At 35.3% G+C, this 24,502-nt stretch overlaps 1 protein-coding gene across 11 annotated transcripts in view; it reads right to left on the bottom strand.

Annotated features, from left to right (window-relative positions):
- HEATR5A (HEAT repeat containing 5A) overlaps nucleotides 1-24,502 on the bottom strand; it is a 109,704-nt gene that overhangs the window by 44,161 nt on the left and 41,041 nt on the right. For all 11 annotated transcript variants that reach the window (XM_027569978.2, XM_027569977.2, XM_027569976.2 and 8 more), the window contains 7 exons: nucleotides 20,059-20,168; nucleotides 14,446-14,609; nucleotides 14,177-14,352; nucleotides 8,822-8,927; nucleotides 7,711-7,901; nucleotides 3,283-3,442; nucleotides 207-396 (listed from right to left, as the gene is read on the bottom strand). In XM_027569978.2, the coding sequence (XP_027425779.1) occupies nucleotides 207-396; nucleotides 3,283-3,442; nucleotides 7,711-7,901; nucleotides 8,822-8,927; nucleotides 14,177-14,352; nucleotides 14,446-14,609; nucleotides 20,059-20,168 (1,097 nt within the window). The remainder of the gene's footprint in view (nucleotides 1-206; nucleotides 397-3,282; nucleotides 3,443-7,710; nucleotides 7,902-8,821; nucleotides 8,928-14,176; nucleotides 14,353-14,445; nucleotides 14,610-20,058; nucleotides 20,169-24,502) is intronic.

Raw genomic sequence — 24,502 nt, 5'->3', positions numbered from 1 at the left:
CGTTTCTATGTTATGTTCTATTATGTCAACATTCAGAAGTCAACGTCTTCTTCCCAAGATGTCTCTCAACATTCTGCCCATGGATTTGCATAGAGCATTATACTAAACTTCATTTCACTGACAAGTATTTGAGTCAGTAATAAGAAATGAATTCATTTTCTATGTACATTCTTAATGTAAAACATCACAAAATGAGTTATGCATACCCTGTAGCTCTGGACCCAATGTAGTAATAAGGGCATTCAAACAGCGACCAAGACTTTGGTGAACTTCAGCATGAGTAGGAGGCACATTTAACAATAACATTATAATAAGAGAAAGGGTGGGTTCCACATGCATATGATAGAGTGGGCCAGCAGAATCAATTATCAATGATAGCGAATGTAGTGCCCAGGTCTGTAAAGACAGAGAAAAACAATTTAAAATGCTACAGCAGCATTAAGAAACATAAAACACAATGAATTGTTCTTTGTTGAAACAAGTGATAAAGTAACAGCAAAGTAAAGTAATTTGTGTGCTATGACTAACCTGGAAAGAGAAATAGAGAACATAAGAAGTTTAAGAAAAGATCTAATCATCTAATTTAGAATGATAAACTGAAATCTCAGCACTAAGAATTCCAAGTCTATGTTTGGTTCTTTAGCTAACAGCCTGAACTGAATCTAGTTTGCTGAAAATTGTTTACTATTTAATCTATGTGAACAAAAATTCCAGTTTTTAAAAGATTCAAAATAAATAAATATTCAACAAAATCTACCAGTACATGCAGTAATATGGACAAATCTCTTGAACATAATGTTGAAGAAAGCCAGACATAAAATAGTACATACCATATGATTCCATTGATATAAAGTATAAAAGCAGGCAAAACTAATATATGATGTTGCAAATTAGGATAGTGGTTATCCTTGGTGGGACAGGTAGTAACTAGAAGAGAACATGAGGAGAGTGTTTGGGGTATTGATAATGTTCTATTTCTTGATCTAGGTGCTGGTTACATGGTGTATTTAGTTTGTATACTTTATTCACAGAGATGCACACTTAAGACAAGTGTACTTTCATAAACATATAAAAATAAGTATATGTATAAAATAAGTATATATTATATGCCTGGGTGGCTCAGTTGGTTAAGCGACTGCCTTCGGCTCAGGTCATGATCCTGGAGTCCTGGGATTGAGTCCCGCATCGGGCTCCCTGCTCAGCGGGGAGTCTGCTTCTCCCTCTGACCCTCCCCCCTCTCGTGTTCTATCTCATTCTCTCTCTCAAATAAATAAAATCTTAAAAAAAATATATATTTCTTTATAAAACAAATGAAATGCCTTTGAGTGAAATCTGACCTGCCACATGTTTTTACAAATAAAGCTTTACTGAAACACAGTCATGCTCATTTATTTATGTATTTATGGCTGCTCTACTGCTACAGTGGCAGAATTGTGCAGCTGACAGAGACTGCACTACCGAAGGTGTAAAGTGTACACAATTTACTATGTAGCTCTTAATAAAATACATTTGTCAACTCCGGTTTAAATGAACAAGCCTCTCCCAGTACCTCAGGATGGGGCTGTCTTTGGAGACAGGGCCTTTAAAGGAGTTAAAATGAGGCTTTTAGGGTGGGCCCTAACCCAATGTGACTGGTGTCCTAAGAAGAGAAAATTTGGACAGAGTAACACTAGAGATTCATAAGCACAGAGGAAAGACCATGTGAAGACACAATGAGGTGTCCACCTGCAAGCCAAGCAAAGAGGGCTCAGAAGAAACCAAACTGGCTGACACTTTGATCTTGGACTACTAGCCTCCAGAACCATGAGAAAATAAATTTCTGTTGTTTAAGCCACCAATGAACGAATAAATGAATGAACAAATGAATGAATGAAACAAGACTGATAACCAATGCAGTCAGATGATAGGAATAATAGGGTCCTTATAGTATATTCTACTTCTATGTATGTTTTAAGTACATAAAAAGTTCTCCCTTTAGGAAAACGAGAAGTTTTACCCCTCTTACCAGAAAGCTTATTTTACTTTAAATGCTACAAAAATAAACTGTTAAGAGATAGCAGTAATCGAGAAGAATCAGATTTGATGACACTGGAAGTCACTAAAAGCATTTAATCAACAAAAAAGGTATTTGATATAAAAGTATGTGCATCCACAACAGACTTCTTGAAGGGGAGAAGAGAAATAGAACAAATAAAAACAAAAGTTGCTATAATAAAGGAGGATGAAAGAATGGACACCTTATAAATTAACTCAGTCTACTACTGGATGATGAGGAGGAGGAGACTATTTGTAATATGGTAATTCAAAGGGAGCTAACTGTGGATTAGGGATGTTGAAATTTGATGAGAAGGTGGTTAAACTGGATCTCAGAACACTAGAAAATTTGGATTATCAGATAGGAATAGTAAGGGAAAAGAACAATAGGAAAAATATAAGATATGAGAAAGGTACATGTGGGATGAAAATAGGCAGGTCATCTGTAAGAGAAGCCAGTGCTTTCGGGTGATAACAGGTTACTGGGTCAGTTGATAGGACTTGAAGGAGGTGATTTAGGAAGCAATAAGCAGTTTCCCCAGGTTTTTGGTAGGGAAGTGGCAAGATGAAAGTCTTTCAGGAAAACAAATGTGTCTTCACATCTAGGGGGAGTTGAAAAGAACCTAAAACTACTACTGTAGTAATTAGGAACACACAAGGGAGGCAGAGATAAGATAAGGGGAGAAAAAGGGCAGGAATCAAATCAAGATTTGATTAAGATATCAAGAGAATGAGGATATTAATTGAAATGGGTTAAGATGTGTACAATAATAATGGTAAACTGGTTAAGAACATGGGTTTAGAGTTCATGATTTGTGTTCTTGAACTGACTCCATGATTTATTAGCTTTCGGCTGTGAGCAAGTTACTTAGCTTCTGTAAGCTCCAGTTTTCTTTTTGTATAAGGGGAACATACACTGTAGATTGTTGTGAGGCTTAAATATGTTAATGTTTTAGAAGAATATAAAACAATCCTTGGTACCTACTATTAAGCTCTCCAAAACAGTAAATGTTATTATTAAGATGGGAGGAAGATCCATTTTCAGAAAAAGATATTGAATTTGATTTTAGAAACTCTGGGTGTGAAGTAAAGACAGAGAGATTTGAATTTCAAAAACCAGTCAAGGTTAACAATGGTTTGGATATTTATTGGGGGAGGGATTATTAATAAATTAATAATGGTCTATAAAAACAATGTGCATTATATACAAATCATGAATTTCAAGAAGGTATCACATGGGGTATTTACCTGCACATCAGGAGAAGTAGTGTCCTGAGACAAAGTATAAAGTATTCCAACACAAGAATTCAAATGTTGAGAAGAACTTATTCCTCCTAAATATCTATGTAGGGATCCCAAAGCCAATGAGTATCCTGTTCTCGTAACCACATCCCTTGCTGATTTCAATCTATAATTACAGAAATAAAAAATAATCACTGAACAAAACTAATGCATGTCCACTGTCACTTAGGCAAAACGTTTTATATGAATAGCTGCAAAATTCAAAAATGTATTTACTGTTAACTGATAAAAAAAAAATTCTGAAATGACCTGAAAGGTATCTTGAAAAGAAAAACATTTTAAATAAAAGTGTCTTCACATTATTAATGATTAAGTACGAATAATTTCAATGTTTTTCAGAAATACACTAAATTTGTAAGACAAGCATTATTACTTTGTTACTTTTTTCAAGTTGAAGTACACAATATCCTATTAGTTTCAGGCATGTATCATAGTGATTTGATATTTTTATACATTATGAAATGATCCTCACAATAAGTCTAGTTACCATCTGTTACCATACAAAGTTTCTGCAATATTACTGACTATAGTCTATATGTTATATATTGCATCCCATGACTTATTTATTTTATTACTGGAAGTCTGGACCTCTTAATTCTCTTCACCTGTTTTGCACCCTCCTCTCCTCTATGGTAACCAACAGTTTATTTCTTGTGTATCTATGAGTTTGTTCATTCATTTCTTTTCACATATAAGTGAAATCATATGGTATTTGTCTTTCTGTCTTATTTCACTGAGCATAATACCCCCTAGGTCCACCCATGTTGTCGCAAATGGCAAGACTTCCTTCTTTTTTATGGCTAAGTAATATTATACACAACATCTTCTTTATCTATTCATTTATTAATAGACACAGGTTGCTTCCATATTTTGGGTATTGTAAATAATGCTGCAATGAACACAGGGGTGCAGATATCTCTTTTAATCAATGTTTTCATTTCCTTTGAATACCCAACAGTGGAATTGCTGGATTGTATTTTTAATTTTTTGAGGAACTGCCATACTACTTTCCATAGTGGCTGCACCAATTTATATTCCCACCAACAGTGTATGAAGGTTCCCTTTTCTCCACATCCTACTCAACACTTGTTACTGTCTTTTGGATATTAGCCAATTAGACAAGTTTGAGGTGATGTCTCATTATGGTTTTGATTTGCATTTCCATGATGATTAATGACGTGGAGAAGATCTTCACGTGCTTGTTGGCCATCTCTATGTCTTCTTTGGAAAAATGTCTATTTGGTCCTCTGCCCATTTTTTTAAAATCAGGTTTTTGACATTAAGTTGTATAAGTTCTTCATATATTTTGGATATTAACCCCTTATCGAATATATATGATTTGCAAATATCTTCCACCATTCATAGGCTGCCTTTTTATTTTGTTAATGGTTTCCTTCATTGTATAAAACCTTTTTAGTGTGAGGTAATTCCACTTGTTTGTTTTAGCTTTTGTTGCCATTGCCTGAGGAGCCTGACCTTTCCCCTAAATACTGCTAAGATTAATGTCAAAGAGTTTATGCATATGTTTTCTTCTAGGAGTTTTATGGTTTCTGGCCTTACTTCAAGTCTTTTATCCACTCTGAATTTATTTTTGTGTACAATGTAAGATAGTGGTCCAGTTTCAATCTTTTGCGAGTAGCTGTCTTGTTTTCCCAACACCATTTATTAAACAGATTGTTTTCCCCAATTGTTTTGTTTTTAAAGTAAGCTCTATGACCAAGGTGGGGCTTAAACTTATGGCCCCAAGATCAAGAGTTGCAAGCTCTTCTGACTGAGCCAGCCAGTAGCCCATTTCCCCCCCATTATACATTCTTGACTCCTTTGTCAAATTAATTGACTAGATATGTGTGGGTTTATTTCTGGGCTCTCTATTCTAACACATTGATCTATGTTTGTTTTTATGCCAGTAACATACTGTTTTAATTACTATCACTTTGTAATATAGTTTGAAATCAGCATACCTCCAACTTTGTTCTTCTTTCTCAAGACTGCTTTGGCTATTTGGGTCTTTTGTGGTTCCATAAAAATTTCAGGTTTTTGTTCTAGCACTGTGAAAAATGTCATTGGTATTTTGATGGGGATTACACTGAATCTGTAGATTGCTTTTGGTAGTATGGATATTTTAGCAATATTAAATCTTACAATCCATGAGCATGGTGTGTGTGTGTGTATTAAAATATGGAATGCTTCATGAATTTGCATGCCATCCTTGTGGAGCATGGTATATCTTTCCATTTATTTGTGTCATCTTCAATTTCTTTCAACAATGTCTTAATGTTTTCAGTGTGCAGGTTGTTCACTTCCTTGGTTAAACTGATTCTTAGATATTTTATTCTTACTGACAACAGTGACTGGGATTGTTTCCTTAATTTCTCTGACAGCTTGTTATATGTATAGAAACTGATTTCTGTATGTTAATCTCATAGCCTGTGACTTTACTGAATTCATTTAATTCTAACAGTTTTTTGGTGGAGTCTTTAGGATTTTCTAATTTTGAATTATGTCATCTGCACACAGTGACAGTTTTGCCTCTTCCTTTCTAATCTGGATGCCTTTTATTTCTTTTTCTTGTCTAATTGCATGGCTAAAACTTCCAAAACCAAGGTGAATAAAAGTGAATTGAATGGGCATCCTTTTTTTGTTCCTGATCTTAGAGGAAAAGCTTTTAGCTTTTGATAGGTGCAGGCTTGTCATATATGGTCTTTTTAATGCTGAGGTATGCTCCTTCCATGTCTACTTTGTTGAGAGCATCATTAAATTACATTTTAAAAGCTCACATTGCTGAGATACTTTAATTCCATACAAAGAGAGTTTCAACTCAAGAACTTTGATTTTAATGTTAAATATAGCAAGAAAAATAAACATTTATTAGGAGTTTTCTTATGCATTCTGTGCTAATTTAAGTGTTTTACATTTACTCCTTTAATCCTCCCAACAACCTTGAGATTCGTACTATTTCCAGTTCCTTTTTACAGATGAGGAGAACAAAATAGCCAAAGTGACTCTTACACAGTAACCAACTATTAAGTGGAAGAATGGGATTTGAACCAAGTTTAGTAATCTGACTCCAGACTTCCAGCTCTCTCTCTCTTTTTTAAAGTTTATTTATTTATAATCTCTACACCCAACATTGGGCTTGAACTCACAACCCCGAGATCGAGTCGCATGCTCTAGCAACTGAGTCAGCCAGGCACCACCACACTTCAACCTCTTAACCAAATCAGTCACACATATTCAGTAAACTGGAAGGTTAAAGTGCTACTTGCATTACTACTACTACTACTACTACGAATATAATTTTATATACATATATTACTAATATAACCATTAACTTTTATTTGTGGTTGTTTTATTCTTTCATATTACTTTCATATTTATTATTTCATTTACCTTAACGCTGTTAAGCAGGCAGGGTAGTATTAACAACCTTCTATTTGAAACAGAGGGTATTTCCCCAAAGATACAAATGTAGTGATCTGAAGGGGCACCTGCACCCCAATGTTTATAGCAGCAATGTCCATAATAGCCAAACTATGGAAGGAGCCCAAATGTCCATCGACAGATGAACGGATTAAGATGTGGTATATATATGCATAAATCTTGCCATTAGAATGATGTGGATGGAACCAGAAGGTATTATGCTAAGTGAAATTAAGTCAATCAGAGAAAGACAATTATCATATGATCTCACTGATATGTGGAATTTAAGAAACAAAATAGAGGATCATAGGGGAAGAGAGGAAAAATAAAACAAGATGAAACCAGAGAGGAAGATAAGGAGAAGGAGGTGGAGGGATGGGGTAACTGGGTGATGGACATTAAGGAGGGCATGTGATGTAATGAGCACTGGGTCTTATATAAGACTGATGAATCACAGACCTGTACCTCTGAAACCAATAATACATTATATGTTAATTAATTTAATTAAAATTTAAAAATGTTAGAAAAAAACAGGAAAACTAGCTGAGAAGTTTACTCTTTGCTCATGATCTCAGAGCTGGCAAAAATGAAAACATAGTTTATGCTTCCTGATCATGACAGCGTACAGCCTTTACTCTTTCCAGTAGATTGTTATTACTACCTATTATCTATATTTTAAATGATAAAACTCCGTGTCCCCCAGAGTCCATTCCACTAATAGCCAATTATACCACTCATATATTGGTAATCTTTCTCTTACTATATAAAAACTAAAGCCAAAGTAGTAGTAGTTTTATGTCCTAAGATGAGCAAACCCTTCATTTGAAAGTATCTGTGTTTATCAATTTTTTTCTGAGTTAATTCCCAGGATGAAGTTTCACTAGTTCCAAAAAAAATCAACAAACTATACCCAGTTTTGACATATAGTCTATGAGTATTAGGAAATTCACTTACTTGTCAAAGCTGACTTGAGCTAATGCAGCAGTAAAAGCTCCATCATCAACCACTTGGGCTAATCTAGCCCATGCCTCTGCAGCTGCACATCTCAAGAGAGGGTTGGGACTTTCTAGGGCTCCCATCACCAACGCTAGGGCAGGTCTTCTCATTTCTTCTGGACCCAAATTTCCCTTGGAGACAGCTAAGTACTGAAATATGTAAAGAATAATCCAAACTTACAATTGTAGTAAATTTCCTTTTTTATTTTTTTTTTAAATTTTTTTTTTTTTTAAATTTCCTTTTTTAAAAAAATTTATTTATTTTAGAGAAAGAGAGCGTGAGAGCAAATGCAAGTGGGGTGAGTGGCAAAGGTAGAGGGAGAGAGAACCTCAAGGAGACTCCCTGCTGAACGTGTAGCCTGACTCAGGGCTCAATCTCACGACTCTGAGATCATGACGTGAGCCGAAATCAAGGGTCAGATGCTTAACAGACTGAGCCACCCAGGCACCCCTGTAGTAAATTTTCGAATCCAGTTTGGAATGAATATTCTGGTTAAGCAAATATGCTCATTCTTGGATTACTACTTAAACACACACACACACACACACACACACACACACACACACACACAAATAAACACTGAACACCCAAAAATAATTTGATTTTTCACAGAAAGTTCTTTAGAAGTTTAAACCTCCAGGCAAACAATATGGTAATTGATTGTCACTATAGTATATATGTGTTCAGAAGAACATTAATAGGAATTTCCATAAAATAATCAATGAAGTGTATTATATTTTAGTCAGAAACAATAAGCCATAAATGCAATAAGCCAGATTTGGCTCATAGGCCATAGTCTGCCAATCTCTGGTATAGGATATTAGGCTGAGTAGGTTAAAGCATGTTCCTAAGCCAAGACTTCAGGTTTAATTTCTGACTAACAAGTTTTACATAGAGAAAAAGTAAAAGGGGAATTACAAATCCTGAAACATTTTCATTAGGAGATTAAGAAAAAAGGGAAGGAAAAAAAAGCAGCAGTTCTTTAAAAACACCTTCCTCCAACCTACATAGTTGGACATACATTAGAAAAAAAATTAATCAAATGCTCCAATTTAAAAAAAACAATTACCTTCAAGAAACTAGAGAGTGAAGAAACAACATGTAACTGAACTATTTGTTGACGAGCTCCTTTTGAGTGCTTTATACTGTCCAAAAGCTGTTCCAGTATAAAAAGCCTAAAATCAGAAACAACAAGATTTAAAAGCAAATAGTAAGACAGTGAATTTGCTAATAAAGATGAAGTAAGACAAAGGGCATTACGGAGTATATACTGCTAATCTGTTTTGTTGCATTATTTTGTGGGAACTGCTAAAATGAGATAAACTCTTGCTGAACATACTAAAACATTTTAGGAAAAGAAAATATATTGTAGGGGCGCCTGGGTGGCTCAGTTGTTAAGCGTCTGCCTTCAGCTCAGGTCATGGTCCCAGGGTCCTGGGATCGAGCCCCGCATCGGGCTCCCTGCTCAGCGGGAAACCTGCTTCCCCTTCTCCCACTCCCCCACTTGTGTTCCTGCTCTCGCTAACTCTCTCTCTCTGTCAAATAAATAAATAAAATCTTAAAAAAAAAAAGAAAATATATCGTAAAAAATACAAAAACATTTTGATTTTGTGTCATTCTGACAGTGGGCGAGAAACATTATTATGTGAGAAAAACCCCACAAAAGTATCACTTAATAAATATTTACCTGGAAAAATTCTATTTCAATAACTATTTTCTAAACAAAGGGTATCTTATTTTTTCTTCTTTTCTTTTTTTAAGTAAACTCTATGCCCAATGTGGGGCTCAAACTCACAACCCTGAGGTCAAGAGTCACATATCCTACTGATGTAGCCAGCTGGGCACCCCTAAACAAAGGATATCTTAAAAGTTACATGCATCAACTTTCTTGTTCTTAATAATAGGACTTAATTGGATTCAAATACATAGCTTCATTTTGAAGGTAGCATCAACTTATGTCATCTATAGTTAATGAGAATCAGCACAGCTCTTTGAACTCCCAGCTATACTTTAAAATGTACTTAGGATCACACTATATATTAACATAATTTTAACTCTTCTGTTTCTCATTTAACATTACCTCCTAAGCACCTTTCAAATCATTCTTATTCTTTGGTAACTTTCATGAAGCCAAATTTTACTGTGCACATGTATTACAATTTATTCAATCATTCTACTGACAGAGTAATTTTTTAATTTTCACAATTCTAACTATGATGGATATTAGTTTTGGTCTGGGATTGAATGTGTCTGTTAGCTATTAATGTAGCTTCTGTGAATTTTTTTTTTTTTTAAGATTTTATTTATTTGACAGAGAGAGCAAGAGAGCACAAGCTGGGGAAACAGTAGAGGGTGAGGGAGAAGCAGGCTCCCTGCTGGGCTCGATCCCAGGACCCTGGGATCATGACCTGAGCAGAAGGCAGACGCTTACCCATCAGAGCCACCAAGCACCCTGCTTCTGTGAATTGTTTTACATGTCCTTACAGCACTATGCTTTTCCTCTCTCCATCAACCCACAATGATTTTACAGCATTTATAACAGTGGTTCTCAACCTTGGCTGCATGTCAGAATTACCTAAGGAGTTTTTGAAAATTTCAATACCCAACATACATGCATACCATACTATTAAATCAGAATGTACATTTTAAAAAGTTGTCCAAGTGACTGCAATGTATTGTCAAGGGCAGAACAATCTTCAGATGAATTAAGTAATTCATTCTTTGCATTTAGGTGCAAAATGCTTCAAAGTAAGCACAAACAACACATGCACAAGATCAATCATAGTTCTTTTCTGTATAAAATTATCTTGGCTTATACACAAACAATGAATCATGGAACACTACATCAAAAACTAATGATGTTATGTATGGTGACTAACATAACAATAAAAAATTAAAAATAAATAAATAAATAATCTTGGCATTCTAGAACTTTAAACATTTTAGTACTTTAAAATTACCAATGCAAAGTTTTCTTACTTTTAGAATCTTATAGTCAAAACAGAGAAAACCAAATGATTTAAAGACAATTTAATTTCTAAGTGCATAAATAAAATATGAAAAACCTATTTCTAATCTTAGGACAATTTCATGTTATTAAAGACTTTCTTTTAAGCTGTTTAAACACAAAGCTAAGCACAATGACAACAAAATGCTTTGAAATATTCAGATGCTATTGTTAAATATAGATACTTCGGTTAAAAACATTTTTTTTCCCTCGGAATGTAAAGACTCAAAAGAAAAAGGGTCTGCCATCTTAAATAAGTATCATATTTGGGATAACAGGATATTAGAAACTTAACTTTCCTATTTATGTAGTTTCTCTTCTCTGGTCCTCTAATGACACCCAATGGAGACTGCTGAGAGCTGCTTATGACCCACTTTCTGTATCTGGGATCCTGCCAGACCATTTCCTTTAAAAATCTCCAAAGTACTGCCTACTGTTTTTATTCAGTTAGAATCTAAACACACACTGTTTTGTTTTTACCAGGTCTCAACATTTTTATTAAAACAAATAAAACCTCTCCCTTAAATATATATTCATTCTATATACTATTTTAGTCCAGGTGAGGTTAAAAAAAACTTAGCATTAAGTTAAATTTTAGAACATAAAATAATTTTCCTAAAAAAATCCTTCTCTAAGAAGTATATTCTTTTCTTTTTCACTTTTTGTCTTAGACCTGTCAGAAAGAGTGGAGCCGGGTGCCTGGGTGGCTCAGTTGGTTAAGCGACTGCCTTCGGCTCAGGTCATGATCCTGGAGTCCCGGGATCGAGTCCCACGTCAGGCTCCCTGCTCAGCAGGGAGTCTGCTTCTCCCTCTGACCCTCTTCCCTCTCATGCTCTCTATCTCTCATTCTCTCTCTCTCAAATAAATAAAAATCTTTAAAAAAATCTAAAAAAAAAGGAAAGAGTGGAGCCATTAAAGAATATGCTTAATTTAATTTTTTTCCCCACAAGGCCACCCCGTTTCATCACTGTAGTTAATTCTATGTTAAATCAAATTAATTATTTTAAATTGTATGCTCTACAAAATGGTATAGTTACAAACTGGTTCACTCCCACCCTATTAATTCTTCTCTTTTTTTCCCTTAAATATGTATTTATTTATTTTTAAGATTTTATTTATTTATTTGACAGAGAGAGAGAGAGAACACAAGCAGGGGGAGCGGCAGGCAGAGGGAGAGGGAGACACATACTCCCCACTGAGCAGGGATCCTGATGTGGGACTCAATCCCAGAACCCTGGGATCATGATCTGAGCTGAAGGCAGACACTTAACTGACTGAGCCACCCAGGTGCCCCAAGATTTATTTATTTGAAATTAAGAAAGAGGGAGAGGGAGAGAGAGAGAGAGAAAGAGAGAGAGAATGCACTTCAGCTCCCATCCAGGAGCAGGGGGAGGGGCAGTGGGAGAGGGAGAATCTCAAGCAAACTCCTTGCTGAGCTCAGGCTCAATCTCATGATCCATGAGATCATGACCCAAGCTGAAACTAAGAATCAGACACTCAACCGACTCAGCCATCCAGGCGCCCCTCTATCAATTCTTTATTTGCCAGAGAGAGGGAAAGAGAAAGCACAAGCAGGGGGAGCTGTAGACACAGGAAGAGGGAGAAGCAGGCTCCCCACTGAGCAAGGAGCCTGGTGCAGGACTCAGTCAATCCCAGGACTCTGGGATCATGACCTGAGTTGAAGGCAGAGGCTTAACCAAGTGAGTCACCTCAGGCATCCCTCCTCTATCAATTCCTCTTCGAATATTCCAGACTACTATGATTTTCCTCTCATCTTTTAGTGCTAGAGCATTCATTTATAATTTGGTCATATATTATCTTAAATAAGTTAAAGCCACAACTTTATAGTTACAGTATACACAGGGAGCTATAGGCTACAAATAAATTTGGGAAAAACATCATCTTTTAAAATTTAAGCTCTGAAAAGACATCTCGGTGTGTATGTGTCTGTGTATATCTTATAATGAGCAAATACTACCATCGTTTAAAATAAAATGACATGAGGCTATTAACAATCAACATAAAAAACAAACGTAAGTTTTATTCACTATTCTATCCATTGAAAGTAAACTACCCAGAGACATGCTTCAAAAATGTGTTCCTGGGGTGCTTGGCTGGCGTAGTTGGTAGCGCATGTAACTCTTGATCTTGGGATTGTGAGTTCAAGCCCCATGTTGGGACTAGAGCTTACTTTAAACCCCCCCAAAAATGTGTTGCTGACAAGATTCAAACATTTTTGTGAGTCTTCATCAAAAGAGACCAAGGTAAATTCCCTACCTAATTGATATTCTCTGGAAGACATAACTAGATAAAATGATATAAAAGCTATGTATCTAGTTACATGTTATTATTTTTGGTTTAGCATGCTAGAGGCAGACAGGAAGGAAGGGAGGGTGGGAGACAGTGGGGAAGGAGGGAGAGAGAGGGAGGAAGTGAAGGAGAGAGAGAAAGAGAAGAGAGGGAAAGAAAGAATATGAATAAATGAGGATAGTTACTAATTTATAAATTGTTAAAAAGCACAGCCGAAGGGAGAAATTCACACTGCATTTAGTAGCTCACGTAAAAACAATTTACTGGATACTAGATACAAGTAGTGTTTTTTTATCTCCAAGAAAGGTACTATCTCAGTTATCAATTATGAAACTGTCATTCGCAATAAGAAACCATTTTTAGTCTTTGATATTCCAAAACTGAGGTGTACTTTGAGTGGACTGAAATCTATCAAACTTAAGACTAATCAATTTTAATCTAATTTTTGAAATTCACCAAACTAAAGATCTATAATGGCTCCACAAGGCGTTGGAAGGTAAGAAAGCTTATGAGACCTAATCTAAGCAGAAAACCAGTGTTCTTCTTTGTAACAATACCTCATAAATCAAAATTCTAATATCACTGCATTTTTTGTTGTTCTTTTTTTTAATCAGTGTTTTTTTATTTGTATTTTCAGTTAGATGGTAAGGTAATTATGGATAAAGTATATCCACAAGAAAGCCTAGCAGTTTTCAGTTTAACACTGAATTTAATCATTGACTTAATTAGTTATTAAATATTAGCCAGGTGAATAATTACAAGAGCCTTTATCTCAACTACACCTGTCATCTGTAAGAACTCTTTTATGCTAATAAAAACTTTTTTTTGAGAGAGAGAAAGAGAGAGAGCACGCGTGCACCAATGGGGGGCGGTGGGGAGAGAATCTCAAGCAGACTCCGCGCTGAGCCTGATGCAGGGCTCACAACAAGAGATCACAACCTGAGAAACCAAGAGTTGGACGCTTAACCGACTACATCACCCAGGTACCCCACTAATGAGATCTCGTATTTTTCTTATGAATCAGTTCTCTATTATGCATTCACTGAATCAATGACCAATCCTTAAATATTGGATTTCAGGATAAGTGAACTACTAAAGATGATTTACCTTTGGGCTTCTCCCACATGAGCACATACAACTCCAAAGAGCTTGACTGCGGAGCTAATAACTGATAGTATTGGAGGTAGGGGCTTAGGCACTGAATCTCCCTCTACATCTTTCTCATAAATAGAATAAGGGTCATACTCCAAACTTCCACAAGCAATACCATTACCAAGCAGGAGCTAAAACAAAACAAAACAAAAAATATATATAAGGTATTAAAATGACTGTTCACAGAATAAGTCAACCCAAGAGTTACTGAAAAATGACTGTACCTGTTCTTCAATAAATCTATGGTCAGTCTCTTGTAGCAAAGGACTTAATATCACAAGATCATCCTGATGACAGAGGGGTGGAAGTAAAAATGCGGATGCTGCCACCTGTATATCAGAGGCAGTCAAGTCAGCAGCCAGCTCTTTGAGGATAGTACAAAGGTTTCCTGTTGAGTTACAGAAAACAGCAAATCAGCAATTTACTAAAAGCAGTTAACTGGTTCAAGTACAGGGTTAAAAAAACCCAGGCAGAGCTTTAATCTAAACATCAGCTAACTTTAATCTATTACAGCCAAAGATTATATCTCATCCTTAAAAAATACACTACAAACAAACGGCTCAACTGGTGCTACTGGTCACAAGACGAAGAATAGATACTGAAAAGACATCTCAAAGTATGTGTACCTCATGATACTGACTAAATACTACCATCATGTTGAATAAAATGGCATGAAGGACAGAAACAGAATAAAAAAGATGAAGACAAAAGCAGATAAATTATATTTATTTTTAAAAACCATAGCTTAAAAAATTTATAAACATTCGACATGTTTTTTATTATGGAAAATTTCAAACATATAGATAAGCAGACATAATAGTATTATGATACCCCAACTCCTCACCACCTCAGCATATGATTGTCATGCATCTTGACCAGCTGGATCAATTTTGTTTCACTACACCTCCATCCACTATCTCACCACCTCTCATATTATTTTGAAGTAAATCCTAGAAGGCATATCATTTCATCTATAAATATTTCCTTGTGTATCACTGAAAGTTAAGGACATTTTAAACAATCCTATTATAATATCATGTTTTAAAAAACACTTAACATGTTTAAAAAACATAATATCATGTTTTAAAAAACACTTATTTTGAAGTAAATCCTAGAAGGCATATCATTTCATCTATAAATATTTCCTTGTGTATCACTGAAAGTTAAGGACATTTTAAACAATCCTATTATAATATCATGTTTTAAAAAACACTTTATCAAATACCCATTCAGTGTTCAAATTTTCAATTGTCTCATAAATGCCTGTTTTTGTTTGCTTTTGATTGAATTAAGATCTAAGTGAAGTCTACACGCTCTCATTAGTTGATACATTTTAAGTCTCATTCAATCTAAAGTTCTTCCCTTGGGACACCTGGGTGGCTCAGTTGGTTAAGCATTTGGCTTCAGCTCGGGTGATTATCCCAGGGTCCTGGTATCCAGTCCCACATCAGGTTCCTTGCTCAGTGGGGAGTCTTGCTTCTCCCTCTGCCTGCTGCTCCCCCTGCTTGTGCTATCATTCTCTCTCTGACAAATAAAATCTTTTAAAAATAAATAAAGTTCTTGCCTCTACTTTTCCCTGTGTAATTTTTTTTTTTTTTTTAATTTGAGAGAGAGAGAGAGATGGCAAGAGAGAGCATGAGGTGGGGCGCAGGGAGAGGGAGAAGCAGGCTCCCTGCCAGTCTGATGCAGGGCTTGGTCCCAGGACCCCGGGATCATGATCTGAGCTGAAGGCAGATGCTTAATGACTGAGCCACCCAGGTGCCCCTTCCCTGTGTAATTTATTTGAAGAAATGAGGTTTTTCTGTAGAAGTTTCTACAGCCTGAATTTTTATGAATATATGCCCCAGTGCAGTTTAATTTGTTCCTCTATTGTATTTTTTTGCAGATTAATAACTTGGAACTTGGATCCACAGAGGATCCATTTTATTTGTGTTTCGGGGGCTATCCTAGTTCATAGACAGCATTGCAATCTTCTATAAGACATGGGGGTGGTGTGCAGAGTGCCTGGGTGGCTCAGGTGGTTAAGGGACCAATGCTTTTTTTTTTTTTTTAAGATTTTATTTATTTATTTGACACTGAGAGAGACAGCGAGAGAGGGAACACAAGCAGGGGAGTGGGAGAGGGAGAAGAAGACGCCCCACTGAGCAGGGAGCCTGATGTGGGGCTCAGTCCCAGTACCCTGGGATCATGACCTGAGCTGCAGGCAGACGCTTAACGACTGAGCCACCCACGTGCCCGAAGCGACCAACTCTTGATTTTGGCTCAGGTCATGATCTCAGGGTTGTGAGAATGAGCCTTGTGTTGGGCTCCGGGCTCCGAGCTGGGCTGGGTGTGGAGCCTGTTTAAGATTCTCTCTCTCCTGCCTTCTGCCCCTCCCTCCACTCTAAAAAAAAAAAAAAAAAAAAAAGACATGAGATAGCATATGGTTGTTTCTCTTATATATACATTTTGAAAAACTGGTCCGTTATCATATTGACCTGCCATTTCAAAGATATTTACAACTAAGTGTGGAAATAATTTCTTTCTCATTTATTTTTTTAAAGATTTACTTATTTTACAGAGGGAGAGAGTGTGGCAAGGGGGGCAAGGGGAAAGAGAGAGAGAATCTCCAGCAAACTCCCCACTGAGCATGGAGCCTGATGTGGGGCTTGATCCCACGACTCTGAGATCATGACCTGAGCCAAAAATCAAGAGTTGGATGCTCAACCAACTGAGCTACCCAGGTGCCCCTTATTTTTTTTTTAAGATTTTTTTAAGTTTTAAGTAATCTCTATGCACAATGTGAGACTCAAACTTAAAACCCTGAGATCAAGAGTTACATGCTCCATGGACTGAACCAGTCAGGCACTCCTCTCTATTTCTTTTTCTTAAGTTTTTTTTTTTTTTTATAGATTTTATTTATTTGACAGCGAGAGAGGGAACACAAGCAGGGGGAGTGAGAGAGGGAGAAGCAGGCTTCCCATGGAGCAGGGAGCCCGATGCGGGGCTCGATCCCAGGACCCTGGGATCATGACCTGAGCTGAAGGCAGATGCTTAACAACTGAGCCACCCAGGTGCCCACTCCTATTTTTCATTCAAAGTGACTGCTCACCTAAAAGTCCCTGAATTTAAGAATGATTACATTTTAAAATGCAAATACGCTTTTTTGGGAATATTATTTATTTGAGAGAGTATGAGGAAGAGCAGGAGGAGAGAGACAAGCAGGCTCCATGTTTAACTGAGCCACCCAGGCACTCCTGCAAATATGCTTTTTTTTGTAGAAATACATCATTGGCTTTCTGTTGCTAATGAGGAGCAATTTCCAGTGTGGAGAAAATTAAAACACTTGAAAGGTCCAAAACAAAACTAAAATAGGAAATAAAAACTAAGAATCCAATTTTTACTCCACAAACTTCGGAAAACTAAGTCACTCCTACAACAAAAGTCTGCATCTGCTGGACAACCAGTCATTTAAATTCTTAAAAAATAGGTCCCATTAACAAAAGCAATTTCTTACTCTGTCTTGTAAACTTACTTTTTGACAACTCATGGTACCAACCAGTATCATCAGAACTTTAAACTTGTTTTGTTACTCGGCCATATTTTGAATTAATGAGATCTATAACTTTAAAGACTACTATTTCATTTTGTGTTAAAAGATTTAGAAATTACTATAGGTTATTATTGTATGATGAGCCGTTATTTTAAATGTCAGTTGATATTTTAATGGTAAAGTTCTGACTGTTATGCTCCATACACATAAATCTATTAAATAGAATGCCATTAAAAAAATTTAAAAGTCATGGGGCGCCTGGGTGATTCAGTCGGTTAAGTGGCTGCCTTCAGCACGGGTCATGATCTTGGGTCCTGGGATTGAGCACCACATCAGGCTCCCTGACTCAGCGGGAAGACTGCTTCTCCCTCTCCCTCTTGCCTGCCTGCCTACTTGTGATCTCTCTCTGTCAAATAAATAAATAAGTAAAATCTTAAAAAAAAAAATTAAAAAGTCTTTAAGGAAAAAAATCCTTAATTTTATTTCTATAGTTTTAAAGATGGAAAAAAGATAGCCAAGAAATAGCAAATTATTTTTTTTGGTTGAAACATAAAACTATTAATACCTCCATATTTTCATTTTTCTATGAACTAATTCTTTAAGTAATGTTAAATAAACTGAAAAAGATAAAGAAGGTAAATATTGATTCTATTTTTCAAGTTTATAGTAATTCCTGACTGTCTCCCAGTGAACACTCTGGAACTGATTTAAAATCTATACACTTTATATTCATTATTCCTTAGGACTTTTTTTTTTTATTCCTTTAGGACTTCTGACTAAACTCTAATTCTGAGAAAAAAGTGAAAGACTTTGTTTTTTTTCCTTAAGTCTTTTAAGGGCAGACTTATCACTTATTAGAAGATACAGTGTAGATTTTAAGTTGAAATTCTGGTATTCTTAGATGTTTAATGAAGACCTGAAAAAGAAATCATTTTTTTTTCATCTGTAGTTTGAAAATAAACTCTAAAATATGGTAAATTAAAGGGAAGTGTTTTTGCCAGGACCTGACAGCTATCAGAGGTATGGAACACAGAAATTATCTCTAGGGCTTTTATATCTAGCAGGTAGCTCTTATATACTAAGAGGTAGTATACAATGAGAAGCACCTATCACTAAGCCTTGACTGTTAAGTCTCTTGCAGGTTACCTACAAATAGGTATGCAGCACAGCATGAAGCAGATCTATAATCTTGATTCCACTATTTATTGCATGTATGTTCTTTAGTTGGTTTTTGTAACTTCTCTATGCCTTTATCTGTCAAATAAGGAAAATGTAACCAGCTCACTGTATTATTCTAAGATAAATGAGATAATATATACAATTTCTATCACAGTGCCTGGCATACAGAAATGATTCTTTTGATACAATTCCTGAGAAATGACAATCACCCATTTTTTCCCAGTTCTTCATATACTAAATGATTACTTTGTATTGAACATTTTGCTAGGTATATTTGTGAACCAGGAAGAAAGGCAGTACCACACTCACATAATAATACCACTCATATAATAAAGGCCAAACAGAAGTTACAGGTTAATATTTTAAACTACTGTGGTAGATATGATATTGCATTTACCTGTAAAATAAGGATATAACCCAATAAATGTATCCATACAAGAAGCAGATTTGAAGTAATAATCAACTTAATATGTTTGGTTGGAAACTATTAAGACTAAAAAAAATATGAAGTTCCCAATGGAGACCATTTACAACTTTCACCACTTAAAACATGCATCTTGAGTACTTTAGCAGCAGCAATATATTTTCTTAAAACTGTGTTTTAAATTTATAAGAAAGTTTGCAGGACTAATTTTAAAATAAAGACAAGTATATTTTACCAATCATAGTATACTAGTAATCTAAGATCATATTTGAATCCAATAAAGGCAAAACCTACACTCTAAACTTTAGAAAATTAATTATACCTTGGTAGTTCAGTATTAAACTTTTGTTTGGGCACAGCAAAGAATGGAACAGTGAAACGGAATGTGTACAGTAGATCATCAATGTAGAAGGAAACCCTAGAGTAGAATCAAGACCAATCTTTGTGACTCATTCTCTTCCACACAGTGGAACTAGGGACCTTTTTCCCCCAGAGGAGAAAAAAAAGCAAGACATTAAAAAGTAGGTTTTTAAAAAAATTTATTTACTGTATAATGGTGAATACAATAGTTAAGACTGAACTCACTAAACCTCCTAGAAATAAGGTACTAAATAAACGCCTTATCATTCATTCATTTGGGTATTACTTTCCCAGCACTGTCCTAGCCACAAACAGTAAAACGTTTTGGTTTAAAGCACATACCTTCATAGGTTTCAGGAGGTAATAAAATCAGTAATTCATAAAGCCTTTGTCTATAAACTACTGATGGTGTTTTCAAAGTGCTTCCATAGGTTTTCAGCACTGAAGAAAGCCTTAAAATAAAAGGAAAAGTATATCTTAAATGTGTAAGTTATATAGGTTTACATATAAAACAGCTATATGTATTATTAGCAAACATTAGTGCTCTTTTATGTTTCTTTTTTTCCTTTTAAAAAAATAATGTGATGATAAGTTGTAAGAGATATTATATGTGTCACACATGGAAATTATTCTAGTTTCCTATCACACTCCATACAACAAAACTATATATTCAACTTAGATCTCTAAGGCCATCAGTATTTTGTCTATAAGCTCTTACTAAATTCCACAATTTACAACTTGGCATTTGTTAAAAAAAAAAAAAAAAAAAAGTCTATTATTTGGAAAAGGAATCATATGGAAGGGAACAAACAGGAAACATAAATATGCAGGTAAAATCCAAGTTTTTGTTTGAAACTTGATCTGGAATACCATCACCAAATAGGAAAAAAAAGCATCAAAATATGCAAAGATCATAAAATAAGTTCTTTTTAACTTTTAAAAATAATTTATTCATTTGACAGAGAGAGAGAGAGAGAGAGAGAGAGAGAGAGAGAGAGAGAGAGAGAGAGAGAACATGAGCAGGGGGAGGGGCAGAGGAAAAAAGCAGACTCCCCGCAGAGCAGGGAACCTCATGTGGGGCTCAATCCCTGGGATCATGACCTGAGCTGAAGGCAGATGTCTAACTGACTGAACTACCCAGGCACCCCCAAATTCATTTTTAATAAAGCACACAAGTCAAGCCAATGTTTCCCTAAAAGTTTCAATCACAAAATCTTTTATTTCTTTCACTTTCATGTACTTTTTAATCTTCTGTTCATTACCACTACTGGTACAAAGGCATCATTTTACTGATGTTCACTTGTCTAACAAATATTAAAGGAGTACTGCTCTTTGCAAGGTACCATGTTATCAAGTGGAATATGGTCTTCATCGTTTTAGCTATACAGAAATACAGTGGAATTACATTAGTGTGCCAGTGGAATAAATCCACTAAATTGTCACAGCATGAGGTTTCCAAGTACGCTAAGAAATTCTGGCAGTTTTTATTCATTTGTATTTTCTGGGGAACTAATACTTATTATTTCTGGTTTCTAGAAGAAATGAGTTAATTTTTTTTTTAAGATTTTATTTATTTATTTGACAGACAGAGACACAGCGGGAGAGGGAACACAAGTAGGGGGGATTTGGAGAGGGAGAAGCAGGCCTCCCACGGAGCAGGGAGCTGGATGTGGGGCTCGATCCCAGGACCCTGAGATCATGACCTGAGCCGAAGGCAGATGCTTAACGACCGAGCCACCCAGGTGCCCCAGAAATGAGTTAATTTTTGAGTTGTCACCGTATTTTTAAAAAGTTGGTACCAGTTTATATCATTCAGTACAGTTAACAACATAAAGAAAACATTTCTAAAACCTAGGTAGAATTTTTTTAGTTATGGAAGAATAAATCCACTACATTTTTGTATTTCTCCAAAACCAAATGAGAAAATTACAGATGACATATAAAAACAATTTCAATCATATTAACAAGATGTTAAGAAGTTATGAATTATATTTTTAAAAATTCCACAATATTTACCTGGTTTAAATAAAACAAAATTTAGTTCAGAGGGGTGTGTGTGCATGTATTTTTTTTCTTACAAAAAGTAAGATTTTATTCAAAACAAATAAGAATTTAAGAAAACATTGCTAGTGGCTTCTGCTTCTATTAGGAGGGTGCATCAGAGTCTCTAAAGGCCCTTCAGCTACAAATATACTTAGATCCTAGATAAAAGATAATCTACATTGCTAGGCTTGCAGAAAGGGACTTCTCCTAGGCTACACCTCCATGCCCTTCCAACAAACAAACATAAAAAGCATGAAACAAAATATGAGCTACAATCAGAGTGGGAACACTAATACAAATATCAACACAAGAATGTGTACTGAGTTTATGCTCATGGCAAAGTGAGGGTAGATAAAATAAAAATCTCTTTTTTAAAATATTTTATTTATTTATTTGATAGAGACACAGAGAGGAAACACAAGCAGGGGGAGTGGGAGAGGAAGAAGCAGGCTTCCCATGGAGCAGGGAGCCCAATGCGGGGCTCGATCCCAGGATCCCAGGATCATGACCTGAGTTGAAGGCAGATGGATAACAACTGAGCCACCCAGGTGCCCCAAAATAAAATCTCTTGAGGGGGTTCCTAAGACCTGGCAGATCCCAAGTCCTGGAAGAGGAGAAGGCATATGAGATTAAACCCGGCTGAAAAGAGAATTTGTGAACTGGAAAAGAGAGCTGAAGAAATTGCCCAGAATGTAGCAGAGAAAAAAAGGAGAAAAAATATTAGAAAAAGATGAGGAGACATGGAAGACAAAATGAAAAGATTTAAAATTTGTCTATTTGGAACCCCAAAAGAAAAGTTTAAAAAGAATGGAAAATGACAGTATTTGAATAGATAACAGCCATTTTTTTTTTAGAACTATTAAAAGACACAAACCAACAAAATACACAACAAGTTGGATAGATAAATCCACAAATTGCCAGTTTAAAGCAGACACTGTAAAATTTAATTTAAAAAAACAACTATATGCAGTTTATGAGATAAAACTAAAAACAGTGCCATGAAAAAAGACATACCACACATATTAATAATCCATAAATTAGACTTTAATCAAAAAGCATTATTAAGGATAAAGAGAATTATCTGTATACTGTGTAATGATAAAAGATTCAATTCACCAGGAGGATATAATTCTATAATCCTACGTACCCAATTAAATAGTTTCAAAATATGAAAAAGCAAAAATTAATAGAATCATAGAAAAAAATTATAAACCCACAGAACTTTTAACAAGATACATTTGTTATACAGTAAGTCTTGACAAATTTAAAAAGACAGGTAATAGGGGTTCCTGGCTGGCTCAGTCAGTAGAGCAAGCAACTCTTCATCTTGGAGTTGTGAGTTTGAGCCCCATGTTGGGTGTAGAGATTGCTTAAATAAATAAACTTAAAAAAAAAATGAAAAGTATAGGTAATATACAAATCATATTAAATACAATTCAATTAAGTTAAAAATCACCAACAAAACTATAAACTAAAAACTATTCTATACATAAATTAATTTATAAACATACTTCTAAACAACTCCAAGAAATTATAATAAAATTTAAAATACTTAAAACTGAAAAAATGAAAACAATACATATTAATACTTTAAGGATTCAGTAAATGGAACCTTAGGAAATTTGTGGGTTTGCCTCTATTAGGAGAATTAAGAGAAATACAGTGAGCTTAGCATTTGAACTAAGGGGTTAGAAAAAGATAAGCATTTAAGAGAGCAGACAGGAATAATAAACAATAAATAAGGAAAAAATTTCAATATAAACTAAGTCATTCTTTGTATAGATTAATAAAATAAATATACTACTCAAGAGATGGATCAGGAAAAACAAAAGGGAAGGCATAATGAAAACTTAATGGGAATGGAGGAGACATTGCAAACATAGCAGAGATTAAGAAGATAATACCATGAAGAACTTTATTCCAAAAAATTTGAAGATAAAGATGCACTGTGAAAATCACTGGAAAAAATCTAATTAATAAACAAGTAAAACAAACCCCTAAACCAGACCCTGAATAGTCAGAACAATTAAAGAAATGGAATATGTAGTATAAAAAAAATTTCCACAACAAAAATACCAGGTCCAGTCTATTTTTCAGAACTCTGAAGATTTTTTTTAAAGATTTTATTTATTTGAGAGAGAGAGAGAGAGAGGCAGAGAGAGAGCAGGAGTGAGGGGGGAGGGAAAGAGGGAGGAGACCCCCCCCACACACACACTGAGCAGGGAGCCCGACGTGGGACTCAATTCCAGAACCTTGAGATCATGACCTGAGCAGAAGGCAGACGCTTAACCAACTGGGCCACCCAGGCGCCACTAAAGAAAGATTGTTTTAAACCAAAAGGCAGAAAGTACTAACCAAAGAGTAAAGGATTGATAAATTTGATATTTAAGTTAGGAATGTCTGTTAATTCAAAAAACTATTTTACTTAAAAATAGGTAAAGACATGCACAAATAGGGAATTCTCAGAAGGGGAAATATTGAGGAATAATAAATATATAAAATGACAATCAGGAATCAGTATATAAATTAAAATCATGATGAGATACCAATGTATACCTACTGGATGGGGTAGGAATAATGTCTGAGTGTTAATGAAGAAGTGGCTCAAAGGGTACTCACATATACTATTGACAGAAACATACAAGAATTTGGATATTTCAATGACAGAACTAGGTAAACTGCTAAATACACACCCAATTAAATACTATATAGCAACCGTTTACAAACGGTTTTGTAATATGAA

The sequence above is a fragment of the Zalophus californianus genome, chromosome 6, assembly GCF_009762305.2.
Source record: "Zalophus californianus isolate mZalCal1 chromosome 6, mZalCal1.pri.v2, whole genome shotgun sequence".
NCBI classification, from domain to species: Eukaryota; Metazoa; Chordata; class Mammalia; order Carnivora; family Otariidae; genus Zalophus; species Zalophus californianus.
The sequence above is the reverse complement of the archived record's forward strand: the minus strand, read 5'-3'. Positions and strand labels throughout refer to the sequence as shown.